The 26,474-nt window shown below is 31.6% G+C and overlaps 1 protein-coding gene across 2 annotated transcripts; it reads left to right on the forward strand.

Annotated features, from left to right (window-relative positions):
• Positions 1-710: 710 nt before the first annotated feature.
• On the forward strand, positions 711-25,965 carry LOC111714355 (sodium- and chloride-dependent transporter XTRP3A). Of its 2 annotated transcripts, none has more exons than XM_023489446.1 (20): positions 711-761; positions 2,549-2,655; positions 5,832-5,947; positions 9,087-9,203; positions 9,474-9,516; positions 10,483-10,566; positions 12,049-12,128; positions 13,030-13,161; positions 14,074-14,162; positions 15,829-15,981; positions 16,797-16,863; positions 17,562-17,783; positions 17,975-18,047; positions 18,497-18,590; positions 19,130-19,296; positions 20,565-20,698; positions 22,571-22,777; positions 23,713-23,784; positions 23,989-24,419; positions 24,775-25,965. In XM_023489446.1, exons 1-19 carry the CDS (start codon positions 724-726, stop codon positions 24,034-24,036), a joined length of 2,043 nt encoding a protein of 680 aa, XP_023345214.1. In that variant the 5' UTR covers positions 711-723; the 3' UTR covers positions 24,037-24,419; positions 24,775-25,965. The 2 variants fall into 2 exon arrangements, with proteins under 2 accessions (XP_023345214.1, XP_023345215.1); XM_023489447.1 differs by having other exon boundaries at positions 23,989-24,095.
• Positions 25,966-26,474: the final 509 nt, after the last annotated feature.

A 26,474-nucleotide genomic window follows, 5' to 3' on the forward strand; every position in this document is an offset into this window, starting at 1 on the left:
CTAGCTAGAGTGAAGCAATGATTTCAAGTGACCCGCCAATTAAAAAAAAAGACTAATTTGACTCATAACGGTAATCTTTATACCTTCATCTGAGTAACGATGAGAAACATATCATCGTTTTTCTACTGAAACTGTTGAAATCTTGATTTTTTTTGTAGATTTAACACCATAAGCCACTTTAATGGAAAATCACAACAAAAATATTATCAATAATCAGAGAGAAAAATTATGATATCCAATTTTTTCCTTTTTCAGACGCAGGTTTAAGGTACCGTAGTGATTCGGACCTTCAGTCTATAAATTATGGATCACTTAGAATTAAGTCTACACTCGACCTAAATACCCTGGAAATTATCTATATATTTTTTGCCACAGTAGTTTCACTCCTCCAGTAGCGTCAGATCCAATCAGGGTTGACTCACGTGCATGGTTAGTACTCACTACTCAGGACCAATAGAATTAGAAAGTCGGTAAGATCTATCTATCTATCTGTCTATTCAAATCGTATAATCCCATTAGAGATAGATATTATGTAAATTAAATTTTGTCTGTATAAAATACGCATAATTATTACTTTTTGCACACCAGCATGCAAACAGCAAACACACCGAAATGCAAAAAAGCAAAATGTAAACATTATCTGTAAAATTAAAATATTGCTTAGTAAGCATACAAATATTTAAAATAATTTCAAATTTATTTTCAGAAATATTAGAATTAAGAATGGGGAAGGAGGTTAGATTAGACATCGATGATACCAGGAAAGAAACTTAAAACAAAAAGTTTTTAAACAAATTAAAAACCTTTAAAAAGTAGAAATAAAACTATAGATAAGGTTCGTAATTCTACTGTGACGTATTTGGAAAGCTATAAAACCAGTTTTATTGTAAACAAACATTATTTTGTAAACAAGGCCAGTCCACCAGAGCCCAAAGCTTAAGACAGGGTATCGTTATTCGTTATGAAAACCAGTTTTAAAACCCGTGTTATAATGGGATTTTATTTTTGTCATGAAATATTATTTTATTTAGTTTCTTCATATTCTCCATTTTTGTCGAATCTCTTAAATCAAAATCTACAAAATGTTAAGACCCCCAAAAGGAAACTCGAGATTTTTGTTCAACGATACTCTTTTAAATTTCGGGCTCAGGATTATACCAAGCCTTGTTTATAAAATCTTTGTTATTGTTTACGAAAACAACTTCAGAGCTTTCCTCATACGTCACATTAAAACGTAAACAAACTCTGAAACATGCGCGTGAGGTTTCAAACTAAAATAAAATTTTATTTAATGCATGTATTCTTGAATTTGAATTTCTTAACTTTAATCTCTGCTCTCTATAGTCATAGTCTATAATTCATAGTCTGTGTTATAAATCATATCATTGAAACATTTATTCTTCAATTTCTTTAAAATATGTTTTTCAATTATTCAGTTTTGATTGATTCAACTTATTGTATGTTTATACATATTATGAATTCGTTGAAAATATAAATTATTTTTTTTTGGAAAATAAGAGTAGAATATTGATTTCTTACTATAGAAAATGAATGAACGGTTTTGTTATTATTCTTATTTCAATGTTATCTAGAGGTTTTATTTAAAGATAAAGATATCTTAAATCGGTAGCATTAGAGGAGGAGGCCGAGCCACAACAATTTCTCGCCCGAGTCTAAATCTCCTTATATTCTCGACCGAGCCACCTTGAAATCCGCGTCCTTCCATTATTATGTTTTAAAAGTGTTCAATTCTTGAAGATAGACTATTTCTATTAAATCCGACCAAGTTACGGCAAAAAATTTCGTTTGACTATAGTATTGCAATCTTCGAAACAATGACTGAACTTTATTTTTCCCATGGAACCAAACAAATTCTATGTTTTTCAATTTGTACTTCCTTTTTCCAGCTATTTTTTTCTAAACTTTAGATCGTTTTTAAACAAATCCCAACCCTACTCTCTAGCACTAGAATTATATAATTTTCTTCTCAATATATTTCGCCAAAAACTTTGGCATCATCAGGAGTTTGTCCTTACTCTTTTGAAGAGTATTGAATGACTACCGACTTTCTACCGGAAATTTAGAACATTTTTTTTCAAATATTTTCTTTCTAGCGATATTATTAGATGGATTCCTTATTACCCAGCTTGACTTCTCTAAACCTGCCCTGAACGCATTCCTTGGACCCGGAATTTCGGTTTTTCAAAACACTTTGCAGTACGACCGTATACAGTGTACTAACGTATCGAAAAAAACATAATGTACCTACATTACGTTATATACCAATTACATTACTTCTTACGTCTTGCATTAAGTATTAAAAAATCTAATGCATAACGTACTACTAAACACAATACAAAATGCACTACAAAACTATTAACTGCATATAACTACTGAACATTTCATTTAACACACGATCTCTACATAATTTAAGATACACTTTAATTTTATTTATAATTTGAAAGGAGATTTGAATAATAGTGATGATAGCGTAGCGTGGATTTTATGAAAATGTATAAAAATGTCAAGTTTCTGATCTGGTTGATAGGATGACCTGGGACAGCCCTGTTCAATTCTTCTTCACAATTCTCGGATTCTGTGTTGGTCTGGGAAATATCTGGAGGTTTCCATACCTTTGCCAGAAACACGGAGGAGGTAGGAGTATAATTGAGGATGAAACTGTTGGGTACTTTTTTGATAAAAATACTCAAATCAACATCCAGGCACCATTTCTAACGTCTTCTTTGATATATAATTAAAAGAAATATTTGAGAATTCCTTTTAAATAAAACCGAAGCAATACAAGGATGCCAGTCAAGTCTTTACCGTACCGGCCCGTAAACGTGTACCCAGTATGTGGTGGACCCAACGGTACAGCCTCTCTTATTAACACACGGTCAATAGTCATAAATAGAAAAATAGATAGAAAAACAATGATATCTTTTTAATTTGCTTTGTCAAAGGTTTAGAGTGTTCCCTTGTGAATGACGCAAATATTTTTCTAAATAAAGGGTCTTTTGAAATTACGTTGTTAATTTCTGTCAGTAAACCAAGCTTTTTTTGAAATTGTAATTTGGGATATTCACTTAAAATTTAAACCTTAGACTAATGAATAATGTGGATAAACATTGAACAGATTTTTAATTCTGTTGATTTCTTCATTGTTTCATATGTAAGAGATTCTTGTAGAAAAACCACAGATGAAAATAATCAATTTTCAGAAACAAAAATATGGATCTATCATTCATAATTGACAAAGCTTTTAAGGGTACCGTTGTGAATCAGAAAATGGAGTTTCACTTTAAATTACATTAACAGTCCCTTTTAAAGATCTAACATCTCTGATACAAAAGAATTTTTAGATACATATGATATAGAAGTAAAAAAAGTAAATATTTTACGTATTCAAAACAATATTTTTTTTTGCCATTTTCAGGAGATTAATCTCGAGTCTGAGTCAAGGTTTGGTTCCGTCTGTATATTAAATTTCTACTTTGAAGATAATTAAAAATGAATGTTAGATTTACTATTCGAAAGATACATATTTGTTTGTCACATGACATTTTTCTTGAATGACGTAGGAAACACGCAAGCGATATTTGTACTACTGTAAGATTTGGGGGATTTGCCAAACCTTCAAAACAGGGCTTTAGATTCATTTTTATAGAAATTAAAAGTTAAGACTAAAAAAATTTTCTTCATAATTTGCAAACATTATCTACGAAAATTCAGCATTTATAGTCATTCAGATTTTTTCGATAAATGACGCGAGACATAAATCGTCAAATATTGCGGATTTTCAAGATTAAGCCACTGTAAAGAAAAATGTGCATCTTATGAATTCTGGAATGTGAACTAGTAAATTAGTCACATACATAAAACGAAGGAACTTTCCATAGTAGACTCATATTACATAATTTCTAATATAACGTTGGTAAATTAGGAGTTGTTCGGTCAAAACGATAAGATTATAAACCTGATTCATGTTACAATGCACAGGGTTACCCACAAAGGATAAGACTTCAGAGACGATTGTACGGAACTTGTTTAGTCCATTTCCATGCATTCAGGGTTCTTTGTAGGCCAAAACTGGCTTGTTTCTGTGCTTAATCATTAGGTAAACCATCAAAACGTTTTATTGAGTTAAGCAACCAAAATGCAAGCTTGAAATCGTCAACATTTTAAGAGTTTTGGGTCATCTTTAGAGTCTCATTCTTTGTGGATAACCCAGTGTAACGTTATACACGTTTACCAAGCAAAGTTCAGGTAAAGGTAAAACAGTATTTAAAAAGCTAATTTCAAATGTGTAGACATTTTAGACAGTGTGACACCAATGACTGAAAGTTATGTATGACGTCAGTAAGGGGGGGGGAAGGAAGGCCGCACCCGAATAGCCTCCATCCCGTAATTTACGGGATGGAGGCTATATGTATGTGGCAACGCGTTTACCCACAGCGCTTCCTTAGCCGCACCCATATATTTTCCGGCAAAACGTCTTTGCTTTTGAATGGTTATTTTAGAAAAATTCATGGCATCTATTGTAAGCTAAACAACATATTAATCATATTCTTTTTGATAATATAAGTAAACGTTCTCGCTCACTTGGGCAATAGTTTTTTTTAAAATGTTATTTAATGCGATTTCCTCCTAAAATGTACTATTTTGTACATGTATGCTGATTTCAATATTTTCTAAAAATGTTTTTGAAAGTAAGGAGAAATTAAATCTTCACCAAAAGTAATGCAGTTTTGGGTGTAATTCGGTTTTAAATTATCTAGAATCAGATAGATAGATAGATAGATTTAGATAATTTTATGCTAAATTGCACGCGGAACTGTGTTATTTCTGGTAAAAATTGATTTTCTCTCTTTTTGAGACAAATTGCCGGAAGATATATGGTTACGGAAGCGCTACGGATGAGCTCGTTGCTGCAAGTCTATGTTTGTGAGTAAAAATTACGGCATCAGTAAATACTGAATTTTTTAAAATTTGTATTTCAGACATTTTTATTTCCATGGTTTTAACATGCCATCCCCCCCCCCCCCTCCCCGCGCGATGTATATTTTTGTACTTGCTTTAGTATTTTCCCCCTTAAATACACCTTTTAATTGTAAAACCATTCTTGAATCCTGTAAATTAAGATTGCAGTTGTTATAATAGTAAAAAATAATTGGTGAATGTTTTGACAAAAATTATTTTTGTTCTGAATTATATAAATCCTATGAATATCTTTTTTTTGTCAAAGAAATTAAAAATGAAACATATTTACTTTTCTATTCTACGTCTTTTTCAAAAACAGACGGATTAAAAAATGTTCCTTCTAATCTTGTTTTTCCATTTCTTTGAAAAACAACCTTTTTATAAACAACTACAAATACGTGCATGAGATAATACCATTTTTCTAGCTCTCTTGGAAGTACATATTTTTAAAAGGCTTTAACATTTTTTTCAATTTCGCAAAATCATTTATTTGCTCGGTCAAGAAAATTGACAAACTATAGAAAATCTGCCAATCAATGCGAACCGGTCTTTTTTTACCAGGGCAGGTTATTGGAATTCTAGAAGAATCCAGAATTAGAAAAATGTTTGTTATTGGATTCTTGTAAATATATGTCTACACTAAATAGAACAAAGATGCATGTTCTACTTATATAACAATATTGTAAACTTTAGAGTAAGAGAGAGATATTTGTCTGTAGAGTAGAGATATGTAAAGTTTACATTTAATTTAGCGTACACTGCCTCAGTGCCTACTGCAGACCCATAATATTTCTAGCCTTTATGCCTAGAGTTCTTAGCTTTTCTAAAACTTTAATTTTTAAATTTTTCAGGAGCCTTTGTGATTCCATTCATGATAATGATAGTACTGGTAGGGATGCCTTTACTCCTTCTAGAGCTAGGACTAGGACAGAAGCTCAGGGTTGGATCAGCAGCTGCTTGGCCTAAGGTAAACACCGTAGACAGCAAATAAGCGGCTTTTTAAAAGTTTAGAAACAGCTTAAGTAGATAAATAGCTTTTTTAGTGGAAGAAAAAAAGGTACTTATGAAGTGTAGGAACAGCTTATTAAGTGCAGTGAAGTGTAGCAGCATCTTTTAAAGTATAGGAGTTGCTTATGAAGTGCAGGAACAGCTTTAAAGTGTAAAAGTATCTCATGAACTTTTACATGATCACAGAGTAGGTTATACAGAAAAGTACAGCGGATAAGAATGTTATTAAGTAGTATGTATGTGAACAGAGTATATTTTGCAGTAAAAAAGCAGCTATTACATGATCAGAGAGTAGGTTATACAGAAAAGTACAGCGGATAAAAATGTTATCAAGTAGTATGTATGTGAACAGAGTATATTTTGCAGTAAAAAAGCAGCTATTACATGATCAGAGAGTAGGTTATACAGAAAAGTACAGCGGATAAAAATGTTATCATGTAGTATGTATGTGAACAGAGTATATTTTGCAGTAAAAAAGCAGCTATTACTCTAAAACTAAGAAGCTTTTAAACATTTCATGAGCTGAACTATGATTAGTTTAATTTCATGAGATCTGGAAAATATTTTAAATTGGAGCCTGACTATAGGGTCAGGAGATACTTTTAAACAAATAGATTCTAGTACAATACATGGCAACGCAGAATTTGTACACTCTGAGTACAGCTGTATTCTGACGTCACAAGTTTCAATTCAGTTTTTGTGTCCGACAAAAGTATTAATGATAGTGACAATTTTAGAATAAAGTGCTTACCTTATAGTAAAATAAGTGCAGTTTTATGTGTTCTTTATTTTCTGTTTTTACACCTTTTTTAATTAATCTTGGATAGCATGTCAACTAATGTGAAAAATTTCATTTTCCTTGTTATATTTGACACTTTTGACGTCATGTATAATTGGTCCATTTCTCTGTTGTCCTTGATAATCTATTTGCTTTTTCCGGTATTTACTGATTGGGTTAAAAAAAAAACTCTATACAAGGAAAACTACTGAAGGAATTTTAAATAATGTTGGTAAAAGAACGTTTTAGTTTAAACGAGAAAAAAATATCCCTCCAAAGATTTGGGGATTTTCCATGTAAATCATATGATATTATTCAGTCAGGAATCCGATTTTAAATAATTTATCTATCAAAAAAATATAAAATATGTTAACACTGGAGAAAGACTAATGAACTTAATTCCGTAAAAGTCTCTGACGGGAATATGACAGGATTGCAAATTATGTTTTTTTAACATTTTATAGGAATTTATTTATTTAAAAACAAACATTATAAACTTTTAGTTATAGTTGTGTATGGTAAATTTCGTGTATTCGAGCATAATTCATGGGGATTTCTTTTCAAAGAGTAACGACAGCGAATCAAAATCACAAAACACAAGAACACTTTATATTTTTTTCGCTGAAAATTATTAACCTAAGGGTATGATCTAAAAAGAAAGATAGGAAACCAAATCAAAACTAAATTAATATTACCCTGTGTGATTTTGTGTTATAAAACGCCTTCAAGTGAATTTCTAATCTAAAATTTACAAATAATATTTCAAATTATACATTATACATTCTATCTATTTATTCATGTGCATAAGATTCAGAATCAGAGCAATGCCTGAGAACAATCTTGGTTTCAAGCCAAATCTTAATGAACTTAAAGAAATACACTGGGAAGTTAAATTCAAAATAAATAAAAATTGAAACGAAAGTTTTCAATTCTAATTTTCTATTTACGTATTTTTAAATCTTTTTTAATTTGATTTAAAAGTTGTAGTTATCTGTTTACTTGCCATGACTAATTTGAAATGTCGTAATTTGAAGTTGTAGATTAAAACCGTATGCTGGAAATCTAGTTTTTAGTGGGAAATTTATTTTGTCCATTTTCAAAAATTTTCTTTCAAAAAAAATCTGCATCGTAAGGTAAAATAACAGAATGATGTTTAAAAATTATACAACACAACATTATGCTAAACACAAGGTTATAATGCAAGGAAAGTTAATTGCAGTTGCGTATACTCTGCGTACATATTGAAACCAGTTCTCTCTGGGCGGAATTTGTAAACAAGAAGAGATGCAACAGTGTTTGTTTAGTATCCGAGGACGTTAAAGGCATTAAATTTTGATAATTTTGATAATTCACATAATAGTTTCCTATGACTAGAATATGTCTTTGATTTTTCATGTAAAAGACGGATCCCGTGTCAGGCTTCGACATCCGTCTTGTGTTTACATTACCGCCCAGAGACAGTTCACAAGATGCGCACGCCTATGAAATAACTTTCCTTGCATTATTACCTTGATTAAACCTGTGTAATTCAACTTAAAGATTAAATTTAATGTTCGAAGTATTATTTAAGAATTCTCAAAGTCATTTCAAATTGTTTTTTAGTTACCAACTTTTTTTTGGAATTTTGATTTGTGAGGATTCAATACATTATTTTCCTCCTTTCACTTGCTTATTACCTCAAGGCGATGGAATGTGAAAAGTTAAGTCAAACTCAACAGATGTGCATTTGTTTGGACTATAATCTTCAAATATCTAGTACATGGTACATAATCAGTACATGTTATATAATCAGTACATGCTACATAATCAGTACATGGTACATAATCAGTGCATGTCACATAATAAGTACATGGTACATAATAAGTATATGGTACATAATTAGTACATGGGACATAATTAGAACATGGGACATGATCAGTACATGGGACATAATAAGTACATGGTACGTAATAAGTACATGAGACATAATCAGTTCGTGGGACATAAAAAGCACATTGTACATAATAAGTACAAATAAGTACATGGTACATAGTAAGTCCATGGGACATAATCAGTACATGGGACATAATTAGTATATGGGACATAATCAGTACATGGGACATAATTAGTGCATAAAACATAATCAGTACATGGGTTATACTCAGTACATGAGACATACAGTACATGAGACATACTCAGTACATGAGACACTCTCAGTACATCAGACATACTCAGTACATCAGACATTCTCAATACACAGGACATATTTAGTACATGGGACATACTCAGTACACTGAAGCACAAATGGAAAATTCCTAAAGTGTATTTTTCCTTAATTTAGATTCATCCAGCACTGTCAGGGGTTGGATATGGATCCAGTGTAGTGGCTGTTATAGTTGGATGCTATTATAATGTCATCATTGCCTGGTGTCTTAACTACCTCTTCTCTTCCTTTACGGTCAGTTCCTTAAATTTGTTTAGCGGGGGGGAGTCACGAATAATTCAATAAAGAAAAAAATTTTCTTTTCATCCATGTTATTATGGTTGGTTATTTCCTTATATGGAATCAATGAAAAAAGTAAGAAAAGGGATTCACGTTGTATTTTTTTAGGACTTCATTTTGCTTTGTACATACACATTAATACTATTTATACAATTAATGAAAATTAGATTTATTATTTATATTTTATTCTTATTTTTTATCTAACTTTAATAACTTCTTTTTCAGAGTGAATTGCCCTGGACTAAATGCCCTCAAGATTATATTACAGGAAAATATTCAATCTTTTTATCAAATGTCTTAGAATTTTTTCATATTTTGAAATCTGCGAGAATGGGATAGATGTTGTGACGGAAGAATGTGTTGAGAAACCATGAAAAACAAAAATTACGGATCGAGGGTTAAATTTATGGAACATTACTGGAACATCTTTGTTACCTTGTAGCTCCTCTAGTTTTGATTATATACGTGCACAAGTATGAGAANAAGCTTTGTTACCTTGTAGCTCCTCTAGTTTTGATTATATACGCACGTGCACAAGTATGAGAAAAGCTTTGTTACCTTGTAGCTCCTCTAGTTTTGATTATATACGCACGTGCACAAGTATGAGAAAAGCTTTGTTACCTTGTAGCTCCTCTAGTTTTGATATATACGCACGTGCACAAGTATGAGAAAAGCTTTGTTACCTTGTAGCTCCTTTAGTTTTGATTATATACGTGCACAAGTATGAGAAAAGCTTTTTTACCTTGTAGCTCCTCTAGTTTTAATTATATACACACGTGCACACGTATGAGAAATGCTTTGTTTTTTTTTCATAAACTCAAAATCTTTTAATCCCTATATCTTTGCAACGTGGTAGTGTAAACCTTTAATATTTAAAACTCAGACTACGTAATCAAACAGAATACTTAGTTAGAAATATCAAATGTCTACGACATCAGATAGGGATCTGAGAAATTTACCAGAACTCACCTTATTTATTTGGTCACAGATTTACTCTTCTCAATAGTTTTCAATAATATAGGAGTTATGCTTTAAAACAACCCGATAGTGTAACCTTTTATATTTTTTAGCTTAGACTACATATTTAATCTCTAACAGAATTCATAGTTTTAAACGTCAAAGGTCTTGAAATATCAAAGATAAACAGAGTTAAAAGATTAGAAAATGTTGTGTTCAGTTTTTTTATTTAAATTACTATATATAATAAGTTTAAATAGATTGAACAAATTAACAGGAAAGAATATAACTGAATGTATGGAATCAAGTGAAACTCAATATTTCTGGTTTCGGACAACCCTAGCCTCCTCAGATTCAATAGGTATGTTCAAACTTATAGTGTTTCTTGTAGATTAGTTTCAACATGTAGGATAAAACCCGTATCTGAGTTCAAAAATCAGCTTTCACGCGCTGGACTAAGTAGGCTTATAGTAGTACCGGCACGATATGCTATACTCTTACAAAAAGTTTTTGACTGCCATCTAACATCCACTTGTTACATATAGTACCCATTCATGGGAGTTAAGTTTTGCAATTTTTAAAGAAATATTCTAACTTTTAACATGACACATAAAATTTATGTATTTAGTTTATTTTTGAAGGGTTTGTATTTTGTATCCAAAGAAAGTGTTCAGTTGTGTACTATATATAGAACTCGTTTTAGAAAACATCGCATATCTACACTCTGGTTCTAATCTAGCAATCTTGGTTTATTACACTTTTTAGTTTCTCCCAATTAAAAAAATCAAGAATATTTTTGAAATAAAAAGATCACGACTCAGAATATTGATTACGTTTCAAAAATTTAAAGATTTTGCAACGGAGCAAGTTTTTGTTAGGATATTTGATACCAATAATTTAATATTATGCTAGATTACTCAAACAAATTATAAGTTTAGAGAAGTTAAAATTCATATAATACAGAATATATAAACCCAAAAAAGCTTAAGATAAAATCTAAAATAACCCCATGATAAACCCAACATACATGGAAGTCAATTGATGTTGTGTATTTTATCTAAAACTAGCCTTTTAGGGCGCTTGGCGCCCATCTTAAATTTTAATTGTGAACATGTTCTCTTTGTGTACATCGTAAAGCAAAACAAAAAAAGTTCGCGGATTTAAACATAAAATTTCGTGGATTTTCAAAATTTTGAAAATTTAATGAAAATTGAGTTTTGATGGAGACAAATATTTGAAATTTTGATCATTCATAAACCTTCCCTGGGGCCACGTGAGTTCCACACAAAATTTGGGCCTGATCGGTTCAGCCGTTTTGACGTTTATTGGATACAAACAAACAAAAAGACAAGCTAAATTTATATATAGATTAGGTAGGGAACCCAGCTTGGCCTAAATATTTTAATATAAAAGTCAATCCAATCCAAAAAAAACCAAGCTAAGAACATTCCCGAGGTTCTCCCGAGTTCCCCAACCAAAATTTGAGGCGAATCAGTCAAAGAGTTTCTGAGTTATGATCGGACATAAAAACAGACAAACAAAGATTACAACTTTATATATTTACTAGCTTGAGAACCCAGCGCTGCCAAGGTTACTAAAAGTTACTCCCACCGTTTACACGCCCTTGAACGATTTTACCGCGAAACTAAATTTTTGCTAGTTAGAATCTAAAAACCAAGCTAAGAACATTACCGTGGGTCTCCCAAGTTCCCCAATCAAAATTTCAGACAAATCGGTCAAGGGGTTCCCGAGTTATGATTGGACAAAAAACAGACAGACAGACACAGAGATTACAACTTTATATGTAAAGATATAAAGAACTGTCAAACATGAAAATGTTTAGAGAATTTTGACGGAATAAACTGGAAGATCTTGATGTATTTAACTCTATCCTGGATTATGGTCTATCTCATCCTAATGAAGGTAAATAAAGGCTATAGTAGTAACCAATAAATATAGTGGAATAATTATTATTTTTGATCTTTCTTAAAATTAGAGATGTCGCTTGGATTCTGTAGTAAAAATTTATATGTAACAGATCAGAGATAACAGTTACAAATTACAGAAAAAGATCAGAGAGAACAGTTACAAATTACAGAAAAAGATCAGAGAGAACAGTTACAAATTACAGAAAAAGATCAAACATAACAGTTACACATCACAGAAACAGATCAGAAATAACAGATGCAAATTACAGAACAGATCAGAAATAACAGTTTAGATCAGAAATAACAGATACAAATTACAGAAACAGACCAGAAATAAATATTACAAATTACAGAACAGAGAAGAAATAACAGTTACAAATTAGTGAAAACAACATCAGAAATAACAGTTACAAATTAGTGAAAACAAGATCAGTAATAACAGTTACAAATTAGTGAAAACATGATCAGAAATAGCAGTTACAAATTAGTGAAAACAAGATCAGAAATAACAGATACTAATTAGTGAAAACAAGATCAGAAATAAAAGATACTAATTAGTGAAAACAAGATCAGAAATAACAGATACTAATTAGTGAAAACAAGATCAGAAATAACAGTTACTAATTAGTGAAAACAAGATCAGAAATAACAAATACTAATTAGTGAAAAAAAGATCAGAAATAACAGTTACTAATTAGTGAAAACAAGATTAGAAATAACAGTTACTAATTAGTGAAAACAAGATCAGAAATAATCGTAATAAATTACATAATTCGTATAAACGTTTCTAAAAAAGATAACAACCTTGGAGGGATTTTCACAGAGATAAAATATTTTTAAAAATGTTGAAAAACTCGGGTTTTGAAATAATTTGTAAAAATTCTATTTTATTTCAGGGAATTGCATCCTCTGGTAAGGTTGTATACTTCACTGCCATGTTTCCCTATGTAGTTCTAACAATATTCTTCTTCCGTGGACTAACCCTTCAAGGAGCTCTGATTGGTCTTCAACATATGCTTACTCCTAAGGTACATAGGTCTACAGTAAATGTCCAGGTTAAATGTCAAAAATTCTCAACTTTGGAACCCATTTTCACCCGTTCCAACAAACCAGACAGACAAAAATATTTTTCTAAACAATTATTTTCTTAAAAATTATTTAAGTTTATACAGGGTGAGTCAAAAAATGGGGGAATAGCAAGATCTTGCATAAAATAAATCATCTTTTTTTGACTAAATGTATAAAATTTTAGACCTTTTTACAAAAACCCCGCAAAAGTATTTTTTGCTCAAAATAAGATGAATAAAAAAACAAAAGTGCTGGAATATATTATTTCTATCACACCTTAAAATCTTGAACAGATCAGATGAGTGGTTTCGGAGAAAATGTGCTAAATTAAATTTAGAAAATCCACAATTTTATTTTTGAAAAAGTCCTCTCGTCCCCATTTTCTTGTTGTATTCCAAAGTTATAAATATTCTCTGTTCTGTTGAAAATTGAGGAGCCATTGCAGGCAGAACTTTACTTTTAATTATTATTTCAAACTAAAATTGCGGATGTTCTTAATTTAATTTCGCGCATTTTCTCCGAAACTATTCATCTCATCTGTTCAAGATTTTAAGGTGTGATAGAAATAATATATTCCCGCACTTTTGTTTTTTCTACTTAATCTAATTTTGAGTAAAAAAATAGTTTCGCGGATGGCCTATCAAAAAAAAAATCAAAAATTTCTTACAAATTTGTCAAAAACGAGATTACCAAAATATAATGATTTATTTTATGCAAGATATTGATATTCACCCTTTTTTATCACACCCTGTGGGCGTGGCCTTTTAATATTGTTTTTCATACAATAAATTCAAGTAAGTTCTTATGTTAGCAAATATCTGCGAATTTTACGATTTTTGTCCCTCTTGATAATCGTTTCATTTTTGTTTCAGCTGGAAAAGTTGCTAGAACCTACTGTTTGGTTGGATGCAGCTAATCAAGTTTTTTATTCATTTGGTTTAGCTTTTGGATCCATTATTAGGTATTTTACTTCTTCTGTTTTAGCTTTCGGATCCATTATTAGGTATTTTCATTCTTTTGGGTTAGCTTTTGGATCCATTATTAGGTATTTTCATTCTTTTGTTTTAGCTTTCTGATCCATTATTAGGTATTTTCATTCTTTTGTTTTAGCTTTTGGCTGATCCATTATTAGGTATTTTCATTCTTTTGTTTTAGCTTTTGGATCCATTATTAGGTATTTTCATTCTTTTGTTTTAGCTTTTGGATCCATTATTAGGTATTTTCATTCTTTTGTCTTAGCTTTCGGATCCATTTTTAGGTATTTTCTTTCATTTAGGTTAGCTTTTAGATCCATTATTAGGTATTTTCATTCATTTGGGTTAGCTTTCGGATCCATTGTTAGGTATTTTCATTCATTTGGGTTAGCTTTCGGATCCATTATTAGGTATTTTCATTCATTTGGGTAAGCTTTCGGATCCATTTTTAGGTATTTTTATTCATTTGGGTTAGCTTTCGAATCCATTTTTAGGTATTTTCATTCATTTGGGTTAGCTTTCGGATCCATTATTAGGTATTTTCATTCATTCGGTTTAGCTTTCGGATCCATTTTTAGGTATTTTCATTCATTTAGGTTAGATTTCAGATCCATTATTAGGTATTTTCATTCATTTGGTTTAGCTATCGTATCCATTATTAGGTATTTTCTTTCATTTGGGTTAGCTTTCGGATCCATTTTTAGGTATTTTCTTTCATTTGGGTTAGCTTTCGGATCCATTTTTAGGTATTTTCTTTCATTTGGGTAAGCTTTCAGATCCATTATTAGGTATTTTCTTTCATTTGGGTTAGCTTTAGGATCCATTTTTAGGTATTTTCTTTCATTTGGGTTAGCTTTCGGATCCATTTTTAGGTCTTTTCATTCATTTGGTTTAGCTTACGGATCCATTATTAGGTATTTTCATTCATTTGGATTAGCTTTCGGATCCATTATTAGGTATTTTCATTCATTTGGATTAGCTTTCGGATCCATTATTAGGTATTTTCTTTCATTTGGGTTAGCTTTCGGATCCATTTTTAGGTATTTTCATTCATTTAAGGTTAGCTTTTTGATCCATTATTAGGTATTTTCTTTCATTTGGGTTAGCTTTCGGATTCATTATTAGGTATTTTCATTCGTTTATTCTATTGTTTACTTTCGGATCCTTTACTATGTATTTTAAAAAATCTTTCATTTGGTTTACTTTCAGATCCACTATTAGGCATTACTTTTCATTTTATTTATTTGTTCACTTTCTTTATTATGGTTTACTTTTGTAAGGTATTTTTATTCATTTGATTTATTTGCATTAGCTTTTGGATCCATTATTAGATATCTTTTATCATGTTTTAATTTGTTTATTTTTGGCTCCATTATTAGGTATTCGTATTTTTTAATGGCTGTCCTTGTGATAGATTTTAAGTTTCCTTCTAAATTGGTTGAATTTTCGTTGTTTTATTGTGTAACCACACATTTTTTCTTTCATTGACTGCAATTGAAGGGAATTTATTCTTTTTGGACAAAGTATTTCCATTTGGTGTGGAATTTGGATGTTTAGAAGGTCAAATACCCTTAATGCTGCAGTAATAAAATCATAAATTGAAAAAAATCACCAATTATTTTTGATTTTTAAAAAAGTTTTCTCCATATTTAGCTTTGGATCGTACAACAATCCTAAGAAGAACTGTGTTCGTGATGTGCTAATGATCTCCTTGACAAACATCTGTACTGCAATCTACGCATGCGCAGTTATATTCTCCATCCTGGGGTTCAAGGCAGTCACCATGCTTCATCACTGCATGGAACAGTAAGTTCTTAAACCATGCAATGCCCGAAAAAAATGCGATTAAAAATCATCAAAAATCTTGAATTTGTACTATAAGTTAGGCACAGATATCTGTATTAAAGATCAGTTATTTTTTATCCCGTAAAGCAAGGAATATAACAGGAACGAAGGAACTAACATAAAAATAATTTGCGTACTGCAGTTTTTGGTAGGAATGTAAACAGACCCAGTGCCAGCATTATGCTATGGTAGTTTTATTTATATTCCTTGTCGTAAAGCAGCAACCATTATTATTGTCCTAAATGTGTAATTTGTGTTTGATAAACATTTTAAGGGACTGTCAACGTAATTTCAAGTGACCCTCAATTCTAAGCACTTCACGCCAGATTTACAAATCACAACGCCAACGGTACTCTTTAGCACTTAATTTCTCATAATTTCCCCTTTCTGTTCTCTGCTGCAAAAATCCTTTAGTCACTTTTACAGAAAAGTGCAAGTAAAAATAATCAATTTTTAGATCGAAAAACATGGATTTTAAAGGTATCAATGTGAATCAGACATGCAATTCTTTTTTAGAAATAAAGCATCATCTAAATTTACGTCTCTAGTCTTTTTAATTGAAAAATTCAACGATGAGCATGCTGCGAATAAATACAAAATATTTGGGTCTCCCATGTATCTAGAATAAAGATTATAAAGAAGGTCGTAAAAATAAAAAGATGTTTTTATTTCATTTATCTATTAAATATATTATTGCAACACAAAAACAATCAAAAGAACAGCAGATTAACTGAAACATGAGGAAAATATAAATAATCCAGAATATTATATTTCAGTGACATCAGCATTCTTTCATCTACATTTCCGGAATTCATCGGCAGAAATATAGAGGACATACCACAGGTATACAGAGGACAAAGGTTGTAGTGGACACAGGTATACAGAGGACAAAGGTAGTAGTGGACACAGGTATAAAGAGGACAGGGGTAGTAGAAAAAACATGGAGAAAATAGATAGTAGAGGAAATAGGTAGCAGAGAACATATGTAGTGTAGGACACATGCATAAGAGGACAAAGTTACTAGAAAACACAGGTAGAAGAGGACATATGTAACAAAGGACATAGAGGACACAGGTAGTAGAGAACATAGGTAGTAGAGGAAATATGTAGTAGATGCCACCAGGTTATAGAAGAGGACATATGTAGTATATGTCACACAGGTAGTAGAGGAGACATTGGTAGTAGAGGACATATGTAGTAGAGCACACAGGACGCAACTAATAATACAGAGGACAAAGTATTACAGAGAGGATACAATTATAATAAAAACTTAGATGACACTAGTATTACATAATACACGTGAGGTATTTAAAAAAATATGACAGAGGTAGTTTTTAAGAAAACAAAAAGGTTGACTTTTAAATTTAAAACAGTAGCAAGGAGTTCCTTTACGTATTTAATCTTATTTTTATTCTATTTTTTATGGCCCAGCGCATCAACAAATTAGAAACACATTTCCTTGCATCCTCAATCCTCAGCCAACATTTTCGGGGAAATTAAGCGACATTTTGAATTTAAACCCGCCATTTTGTTTTTTTTAGGAGGAATATGACGCCGCTATACTAATTATGCATTCTTCATTAAACCCCTCGCACAACTCCAGCCTGGTCTTGAACAGCACCCTGAGCACCTCCTTGTACCTCAACAACTCTGTTGATCCCAGGTTCAGCTTGCTCCGCCACTGCTCACTGAAGAAGGAATTGGACTCGGCTGCTGGCGGAACCGGATTGGCGTTTATTGTAATGGCGGAGGTTTTTACTCAGGTAAACAAGGAGATATTACCCCCCCCCCCCTCTTCATCAATTCTTGCTATGGGGGCCTACTCCCTCTAAAATTGAAATGAAATTCCAAGTTTTGACAAGATGGGAAAGAAATTGAGTTTTTAAATAAAAATCCTAAAATAAAGCATTTAACATTTGTTTACGAAATCAATATATGATTAAAAAACATCTAGATTCCGTTGCCGCCGCTATGGTCGATTCTCTTCTTTTTGATGCTGCTGAGTTTAGGAGTTGGTTCTCAGATAGGTATTCAATCAATCAATCAACTTGGACTTTAGCAAGGTCGTCTTTCCATTCAAAGTCTGCTGAAACTAAAGTTTTGGTGAAAACATCTGTGGTGTATACGAGCTTTAAAATATGTGAAATTATTCTTTTTAATGAAAAAGTATCGGAGTTCTAGATTTAAATCATCCATTTTGAATACACAAGACAATCGAATCTGTTTTTAAAATTTTATCTTATTTATTTAGATTTATAAATGGTTTGACAGAATTCAAAAATTAATCCATCCAAATTAAAGGAATAATTGAACCTAATGAAGATTTTAAATCTGTCTTTTCGTTTGTCTGTAAATATGCTAATATATTGCAATTCAAATTCTGACATTAAGACGACCTTGATAATTACAAAAAACTGTTAGAAACAAATCAGGAATATTATAATGATAATTAAATACGACATTTATTTGTTTTAAGGTATTCTTGAAGGAGTAACATCTACTCTGTTTGATCATCCTCGGCTTAAATTTGTCAAGAAACCTATTCTTGTTGGAGCAGTGGCACTCTTCAGGTATACATACAAAAAAAGGTATTCGAACCAGCTTTCTTGCAGAGTACTTTGTGGGACGATAGTTTGGCCGATATATGTCTCATACTTATCTGATATATAGTTATAATTAGAACGCACACAGTCGGAGACGTCAACTGGTCGACCATTGTAGTGTTTAGAAGAAACGTACTCAGTTTAGACAAATATATAATTTTATTTTCAGGGTTACAATTTACACAGCAAATAAACCTAAATAATTTTTAGTACATTGAACATTATTCGATTATTATTATCATTTTACTCTATTCCCTTTTCATTTGATATACAGAGTTACCCTTAAAGGATGAGACTTCAGAGACGACTGTGCGGATTTTTTACGGTCTGTTTCCTTTTATTTGTGATTCATGCAACTTGAAACTTGTTTGTTTGTTTGTTAAATCTTTATATAAGCCATTAGATTACTATATAAATATAACCTTGGGATCGTTTTATTTTCCGGTCAGTCTCATTCGTTGTGGGCAACCCTGTACTTTCAGAATTTACATTGAACTTTGTTCTAGTTTCTGTATCGGAACCGTGTTTACGACAGGAGCAGGAGAATACTGGTTAACTCTTTTCGATGAGTTCGGAGCTACGGGGCTCACGCTCATCGCCTTTATCGAGATCATCTGCGTGATGTATGTGTACGGACACAGGAGGTTCACGGATGACATTGAAGATATGACTGGTAAGAGGATAAAGTTTTACTTTTTATTCATTATTTTGGAGATTAGTCTGAATATATAATTCTTTTTCTTAGGAAACTGTTTCATGTTGGTTAAACCAAATAGATTCTAGTACAATTGATGGCAACGTAGAATTTGTACACTCTCAGTACAGCTGTATTCTGACGTCACAAGTGTCAATTCAGTTTTTGTGTCCGACAACATTATTAATGATAGTGATAGTTTTAAAATAAAAAGCTTATTTTACAGTAAAATAAGTGCAATTTTATGTGTTCTTTATTTTCTGTTTTTACACTTTTTATTTAATTTTGGAAAACATGTCAACTAATGGGAGAAAAGTTCGTTTCCCTTTTTATATTTGACACTTGTGACGTCGTGTATAATTGGTCCATTTCTCTGTTGCCACCTATTGTACTTGATTTATTTGGATTAAACCACTTTTTTGGGGGGTATAAACAAACTCTTATATAAATTTTTCAATTAAACTGGAGGTGTGATGATGGTAGAAAGTTTTAACGGCACTAGGACATTTTATGAACCAGCTGTCTTGTATCGAAACAAAATACGAATTTTTAATCCTGATAACAAATAATTACTTGTTAATCGTCTCATTTCCTAATCCTTCCTAATCCTTCTATCGTTGCAACCTGATATCGTAGACCTTTGATATTTCAAACTAAGAATTCTGCTGTATCAAAAATCAAAACTTTTAAATTTCAAAAATGTTCATCATCAGCACACGTAAAACCATAGATTAATTAACAATAACAGATAGTACATTATATGTCGTCTTTTCAAGATTTAGAGGTTTTTCGTTCACAATAACCCTGAGCCAGAAGTCTAAAGGAGTTACGCACATGCTGCGTTGATTGCCAAGAAAGAGAGACTGAGAGAGCATGCGCCTCAGGGTTATTGTGAACATAAAACCCCTAAATCTTGAAAAGACGACATCTAGGGTCCTATCTGATATTGTTAATTAATCTATGGTTTTACGTGTGCTGTCCGTATCAGAATATTTTCAGTCATATTTTGATTCAAAATCTGTCAAAAATGGTGGTATAGACCTTATAAACTTAAATATGTTTACACAATACATAGCCCAGCAAAAAGTAAAAAAAACCGAATATTCAATATTAAATGGGTTAAAATGGGTTCTGCAGTTAAGACTCCGTAAACTTTAACCAGGACCGTTAAAGTTAAGTTTTCCGTGCAAGAAGGTTAATAGAAAATAAAAGATGGAAACTAGTAAATCAGTTCCTTTGTGTTGTAGGATATCGTCCTGGAATATTCTGGCAGGTACTCTGGAGGTTGATATCTCCCCTGCTCATGCTCTCCATCATCCTCTCCTCGGCCTACAGCATGTTCACCAAGCATCCAACATACACCGCCTGGAACAAGGAGAAGGTTGGCAATTCAGTTCTTTTTTTCTTTTCCTGTACAGTGGGGCCCTTAAGTAATTCAAGGAACATGAAACTGTGCAATGTACACAGAGACCCATTTTCCTTTAGTAAATGGGTTCTCAAGCTACCGTTTTAAATATTGTTTTATAACAATATCGAATAAACATAAGATTGCTTAAATGCCTTCTTCCTATTTCACAGTTATAGGAATCTCACTATAAAAATAACACAGTCTTTTTTTTAAAGTAAGTAGTTAAATTTAAACATTTGTTGAATAAGATATAATTTTATATATTTCAAGAATTCAGGGGCGGACAAAAAACACATACGATTTATCAAATTGGGAACATTTTTTGCCTCGAAATCTCAGGGGGGGGCTACGCCCCTCCCTGAATCTGTCAGGGGGTGGTGAATGTCCCCCCGCCACCCCCCTGTGTCCGCCCCTGTTCAAGATACCTTTATCTGACTTTATTATAAGTTGTTAAATCGCCTGATTAGATAAAAATGTTCAATTTTTAGAAATTAACTTTCAAGATTTGGATTTTTCTTACATAATTTGTTGCTTACATAAATTTGCCTTCTGGAAAACTTCAATCGAACAAATGTGTGTTTAAAAGACTTAATTTTGATGCATATCTCAGATTTCTTAAAATTCTCAAATCTTCTTTTTACAGTTAAGTCAAGCGTGTAGTAGAGTTTACTGACCTCTAACGTTTGTTTTTCCCCCCAATTCTGTCTTATTTTACCACTAATCAGTCTTACTTTTTCACGCTTATTAGGGATTTATTTAATAAAGAATGCAGTATATAATAAAAAAAATACTAGAGATGTAATTGAAATCCTTTCTTAAAGGGACTGTAAAGGAAAAATGAAAGGGGGTATAGAATGAAACCTAAGAATCTCAGGTTTGCTCCTGTTATAATTATTTAATTTTTATTTTGCATTTTGAATAGATATAATTAATAATATTATTACATTTAATCCATTTAGAACGTATTACGTCACCAGTACTTCAGCCAATGGCAGTGCAGTATACTGGTCACGTGTTTTCCGTCTGTACCACGTGACAACGATGCTGCACTGTCATTGGCTGAAGTTATTGTGACGTAATACGGACTATACGGATTAAATGTAATGATATTATCGATTATATCTATTCAAAATGCAAAATCCAAATTTCAAAATTATAATAGGAGAAAACCTGAGATTCTCACTCTCAGGCTTCTGCGGGATATCGTCGTTTTTCAGATTGGTTTCGTATTTGTTGAATATGATCTGTTTAATACTACAACTTTTATACAAAATTGCTTATATATGAATTTTCGTATAAATTTTATATCAATTTCTTGAGAAAGGAACATCGGATAGAAGTCTTATGTGTATCATTCAACGCCTGAGATTCTCAGGTTTCATCCTATACCCACTTTCATTTTTCCTTTACATTCCCTTTAAATTGGAAAACTATTAAAAAATAGAATAGTGAATTTAATTACACTGATATTTAAATGGAATATCTAAAATTCCTGAATACCTCTGTCCAAAGGGTTTTTTCGGAGCTTTAAATTGAAATTCTTTAAGTCAATCAATCTATACATGTAATTGTCTTTTTTTCGATTAAATGTCAAAACGTCTGAACCAATTTGCCACCAATAATTTCATTGGCACAAAATGAACCATAAATGGTATTGTTTTTGATTTTTTAATTATACAACGGGACCCATACAATGTGATATAGGAAGACGACATTTAGACTTGAATTATCACATTTTATAGCTAAGTAACCCATTTCACAATTTCAATTATGCATAAAATAACAAAAATGTCGTCTTTCTTTTCCACAGTTTTATGAGTCCCACTGTAATATCTATAAATTAAGGCGATGAATGAAGAGAAGGAGTATCCGCCCTGGGCTTTAGTTATAGCTGCCATCCTAGCCGTAGCGTCTCTAATTCCGATTGCCGGCGGAGTGATAATCTGGTGGATCCAGGGGTGCAGAGGAAACTCAGGATCTAAATATAGTCCAGGGGCATTCCATAGAGTTGATACTAATGCATCAACCAGACCTATGATGGACGGTTTCGAGGTAAATAATAGATATTATAAGTATTCGTTTGTATAATCCCTATATCTATGCAATATGTGTACCAGCTGTACTTTCTTCTCAAAAATGTACCAAAAAAAAAGTAACCTTTTTCCTAATAATGTGATTATATCTTCTCAATGTCTTCTGAATTCCACTAGAATGCTCGCCATAAACTTTTATTAGATGGAATTAAATGAAAGCGCCACGCAACTAAGAAAATAATAATACTACTGTCTCAGACTAAAATCTCCTGGATAATCCTACTTTATTTCACTGTTGAAAGACTTAAACCCCTTGTTAAATATCTCAAAGATTCTCCCTTAATCCCAGATATCTGATAAACTTTATTTCACCTTACTAATAATTCAAAAAGTTTTGGTTAAATAATCCTGATTCCATTTGTTGATTTTTCCTTTTCTCCAACTCTTTTCTTTGAGCCTGAAATTATAATTAGAGTTAGAAACTGTTATGAATTTCTTTCATATACATATGATGGTGCAAAGCATTGATGTTTCAAACCTAGATTATTTGATCTAACAGAATTCACAGTTTGAAATATCAAAGGTCTCCGACATTGGATTGCAAAGATAAAAGGATTAAAATTTTTAAGATTGTTGTGAATACTCAATTCCTTTGAGAGGGAACCATGTAAAGGAAAAACTAAAAGAATTCATACTTATTTTAATCAATATCATGTATATTTTATATCTTCCAAAATATAAATATAAATAAAGAAGTTATCTCTGTTTGTTTGGATGTCGGATCAAAACTAAGAAACCCTTTGACCGATTTGCTTCAAATTTGCAGAATGCACGAACATCTTCTTAGCATGGTTTATAAGTTCTAAGTTGAGTAGGCTGACTTTTAAAAGGAAAGCTTAGTTTCCAGACAAAGCTGGGTTTCTAAGCTAGTTCTTGTATAAAAGTATTGTTTAGGAGACAAGACATGATGTGGACAGAATCTCATATAGAAGCTCGGACAGTGAAAGTGATGGAGGGATTATACAGGTTTAATTTTTCATAGAAATATCATGGCATTTCAAATAGAATAAAAATTATAATAATAATAATAATTAAAAAAATAATAATAATGATAATAATCATGATAATAATACTAGTATTAATAATAAAAATACTAATAATATCAATAATAAGAACAATAAAAATAAGTGAAAAGTATTAATAATTGTAATAATGATTATTTTGATTTAGGAATCATCAAGACCGAAGAACTTTAAAATGGAAGTATTAAAGAACTAAAGATTCTGAGATTAATATCAAGTGTTTACCGAATTCAACCCATCCCTCCCCTCTCACATGTAAAGACACATTTTTCTTTAAATATTTTTGGAAAGGATTTATCAACTTTAATTAAAAAACGTCAATTTGAAAATAAATGCAGTATTGACGATCATTATAATTTATAACAAAAGAACCAGTTTTTGGTGACAAAATTAAAATGTGAAATTTAAAATGTTTAAGAAATGCAGAAAACTTTTTGTGCCAAATGTTAAATGCATAAACTCAAATGAAAGCACAAAATGAAATACTGAGACCTGAAGTTGAAGCACTTGTTTATAAAATACTTTCATACTTTTTTTTGTCAAATTATTCAACTAAAAACAGGATTTTTAACATTTTGGGTCTGTCCTAGTGAACGATTTTTGGACCCCCCCCCGCCCCCCCCCTCCTATCAATTTTGTACATGACCATTTATTTTTCAGCAAATTTATTATTATTTATTTTTTTGTTATTTAGGGTTAGGTTAGGTTAAGACACTTTCTGGGCCGAGCGCTGCGGCTAGGATGGGCTAGGGGGCCGAGCGCTGCGGCCACGGGTTAGGTTAGTTAAGACACTCTCTGGGCCGAGCGCTGCGGCTAGGACAGGCTAGGGGGCCGAGAGCTGCGGCCACATGTCTTACATTTAAGATTCATGTCATTTAAGATCCATGTAGAAAATTGATAGGAGGGGGGGGGGGGTCCAAAAATCGTTCTCTAGGAACATACATACCAACATTTTTTAACGATGGATATGTCTCCAGATCTTTAGTAAAATAATATCATCATTAAACCAACCTTCCCCACTATTTATTTATCTATTTTCTCAAAGATATATTAGCTGTACATAATTTTATCGTCTATTGGGATGAAAATGCGCGAATGTTTTTACGAAAACTTCTCAGAGCGGGTGGTTATTTCACAAGAAACCTTGGTCGGAAATATTGGCCAAAAGGCGATAAAATACATAATTTATTGATTAAAGACAAGAAATTAATATGTTAGAAAGTCTGAATACGAGTCAAAATAACCCTATTTACCTTTCTAAAATATTTGCTACCCCACGTGTTAGAATAATATTGTAAAATGTGCGTACATGAAGGCCTAACTGATCTGTAGAATTTAACCTTAGTATGTACATCGTGCGCATACGGTTGTAATTGTATGATGTACAATAGTCATGTACTTGTTCCATAGTTAATCATTGTACAGTTGGACCCCATTAAACTGTTGAATAGGAAGACGACATTTAATCAGTTGTGTCTGTATTTGATGTTTCCATAAAACAACATGTTTTAACAGTAGCTTGAAAATGAACTTATTTGGTAAACTGGGTCTGTATGCATGCACTGCACAATAACTGTGTTTTATATTAATTCAACGATAAGAAATTAAAACTTTGGTCTAATTGTCGTCTTCCTGCTCCAGACTTTTAAAGGTCTCACGAAGAAATGAAAAATTCTGATGTAAATTGTTTCCCCTACTTTTAACTTTTTATATAAACGTTTAGACATGGCAGTCGCGTAAATTTTAAAAAACCATAAATTTTGTAAATCCATAAATTTTGAAAATTCATAAATTTTGAAAATTCATAAATTTAGACAAGACAAAGTAAACTGTGACAATTTATAAATTGAGAAAACCCCATGAGTCTTGGCTGTCCATAAATTGTGACAAACATAAATGTTGGCAATCCATAAATCGTGACAGTCGATAAATCGTGACAATCCGTAAATTATGGCAATCCACAAATTTATAATTTCTCTAAATTTAAGCTTTATATTCAGATGTGATATTCTAAAGGTGTTATATGTACAATTACACATTTCTTTTTGCTTGCCTCGACATATAGATGCCAAAAGAATTTATGAAAAATTCTTGAAAAATGACGAATATATTTAACTATGTTCCAGTAGCTGAATTATTTCTTTTGCAATATTAAGGAAAATTATCACCAATGGTAGGTTCAATAGTAACACAGAATATCCTGGGGCTTTAGATAAACTTTAAATGAACTAAAAGTAATTTAATATTTTAGAACTTTGATAAATTACTCAATTTCACAATTGAATTGAGTTTTTAAACCCGGGAATTCAAGAATATGTTAAGGAAACATATGCAAAAAAAATCCGGAAACAAAAAAGACGTATTTTAAACACGTTAGTTGAAAATATCCTAATATTTTACGACCCAAGTTATATTTTTGAATCCTTTTGAGATTATACAGTCTTAACCAGATCAGTTATCAGACAACTTTACTTATATAACTCTGGTTATTTTAAACTCACAATAAAGTCAGACCTTATTTTGGAATTGACAGGACTTGTTATAATCGTTTCTTAACTCATATTTGTAAAATTAGATTGTAAAGTCGTCTGATAAATTATAAATTAATTATTTATATGTTTGTAGTCTTTTCTT

The sequence above is a fragment of the Eurytemora carolleeae genome, unplaced genomic scaffold (assembly GCF_000591075.1).
Source record: "Eurytemora carolleeae unplaced genomic scaffold, Eaff_2.0 scaffold1565, whole genome shotgun sequence".
Classification (NCBI taxonomy): domain Eukaryota; kingdom Metazoa; phylum Arthropoda; class Copepoda; order Calanoida; family Temoridae; genus Eurytemora; species Eurytemora carolleeae.

What these genes read in the sequence shown, in the direction of transcription:
- LOC111714355 (XM_023489446.1), top strand. Translation starts at nt 724, where the DNA reads ATGGGGAAGGAGGTTAGATTAGACATCGATGATACCAG. An exon ending in ACCTCTTCTCTTCCTTTACG is followed by an intron (nt 9,204 to 9,473) that starts GTCAGTTCCTTA and finishes CTTCTTTTTCAG; the next exon opens with AGTGAATTGCCCTGGACTAA. An exon ending in CTATGATGGACGGTTTCGAG is followed by an intron (nt 22,778 to 23,712) that starts GTAAATAATAGA and finishes AGTATTGTTTAG; the next exon opens with GAGACAAGACATGATGTGGA.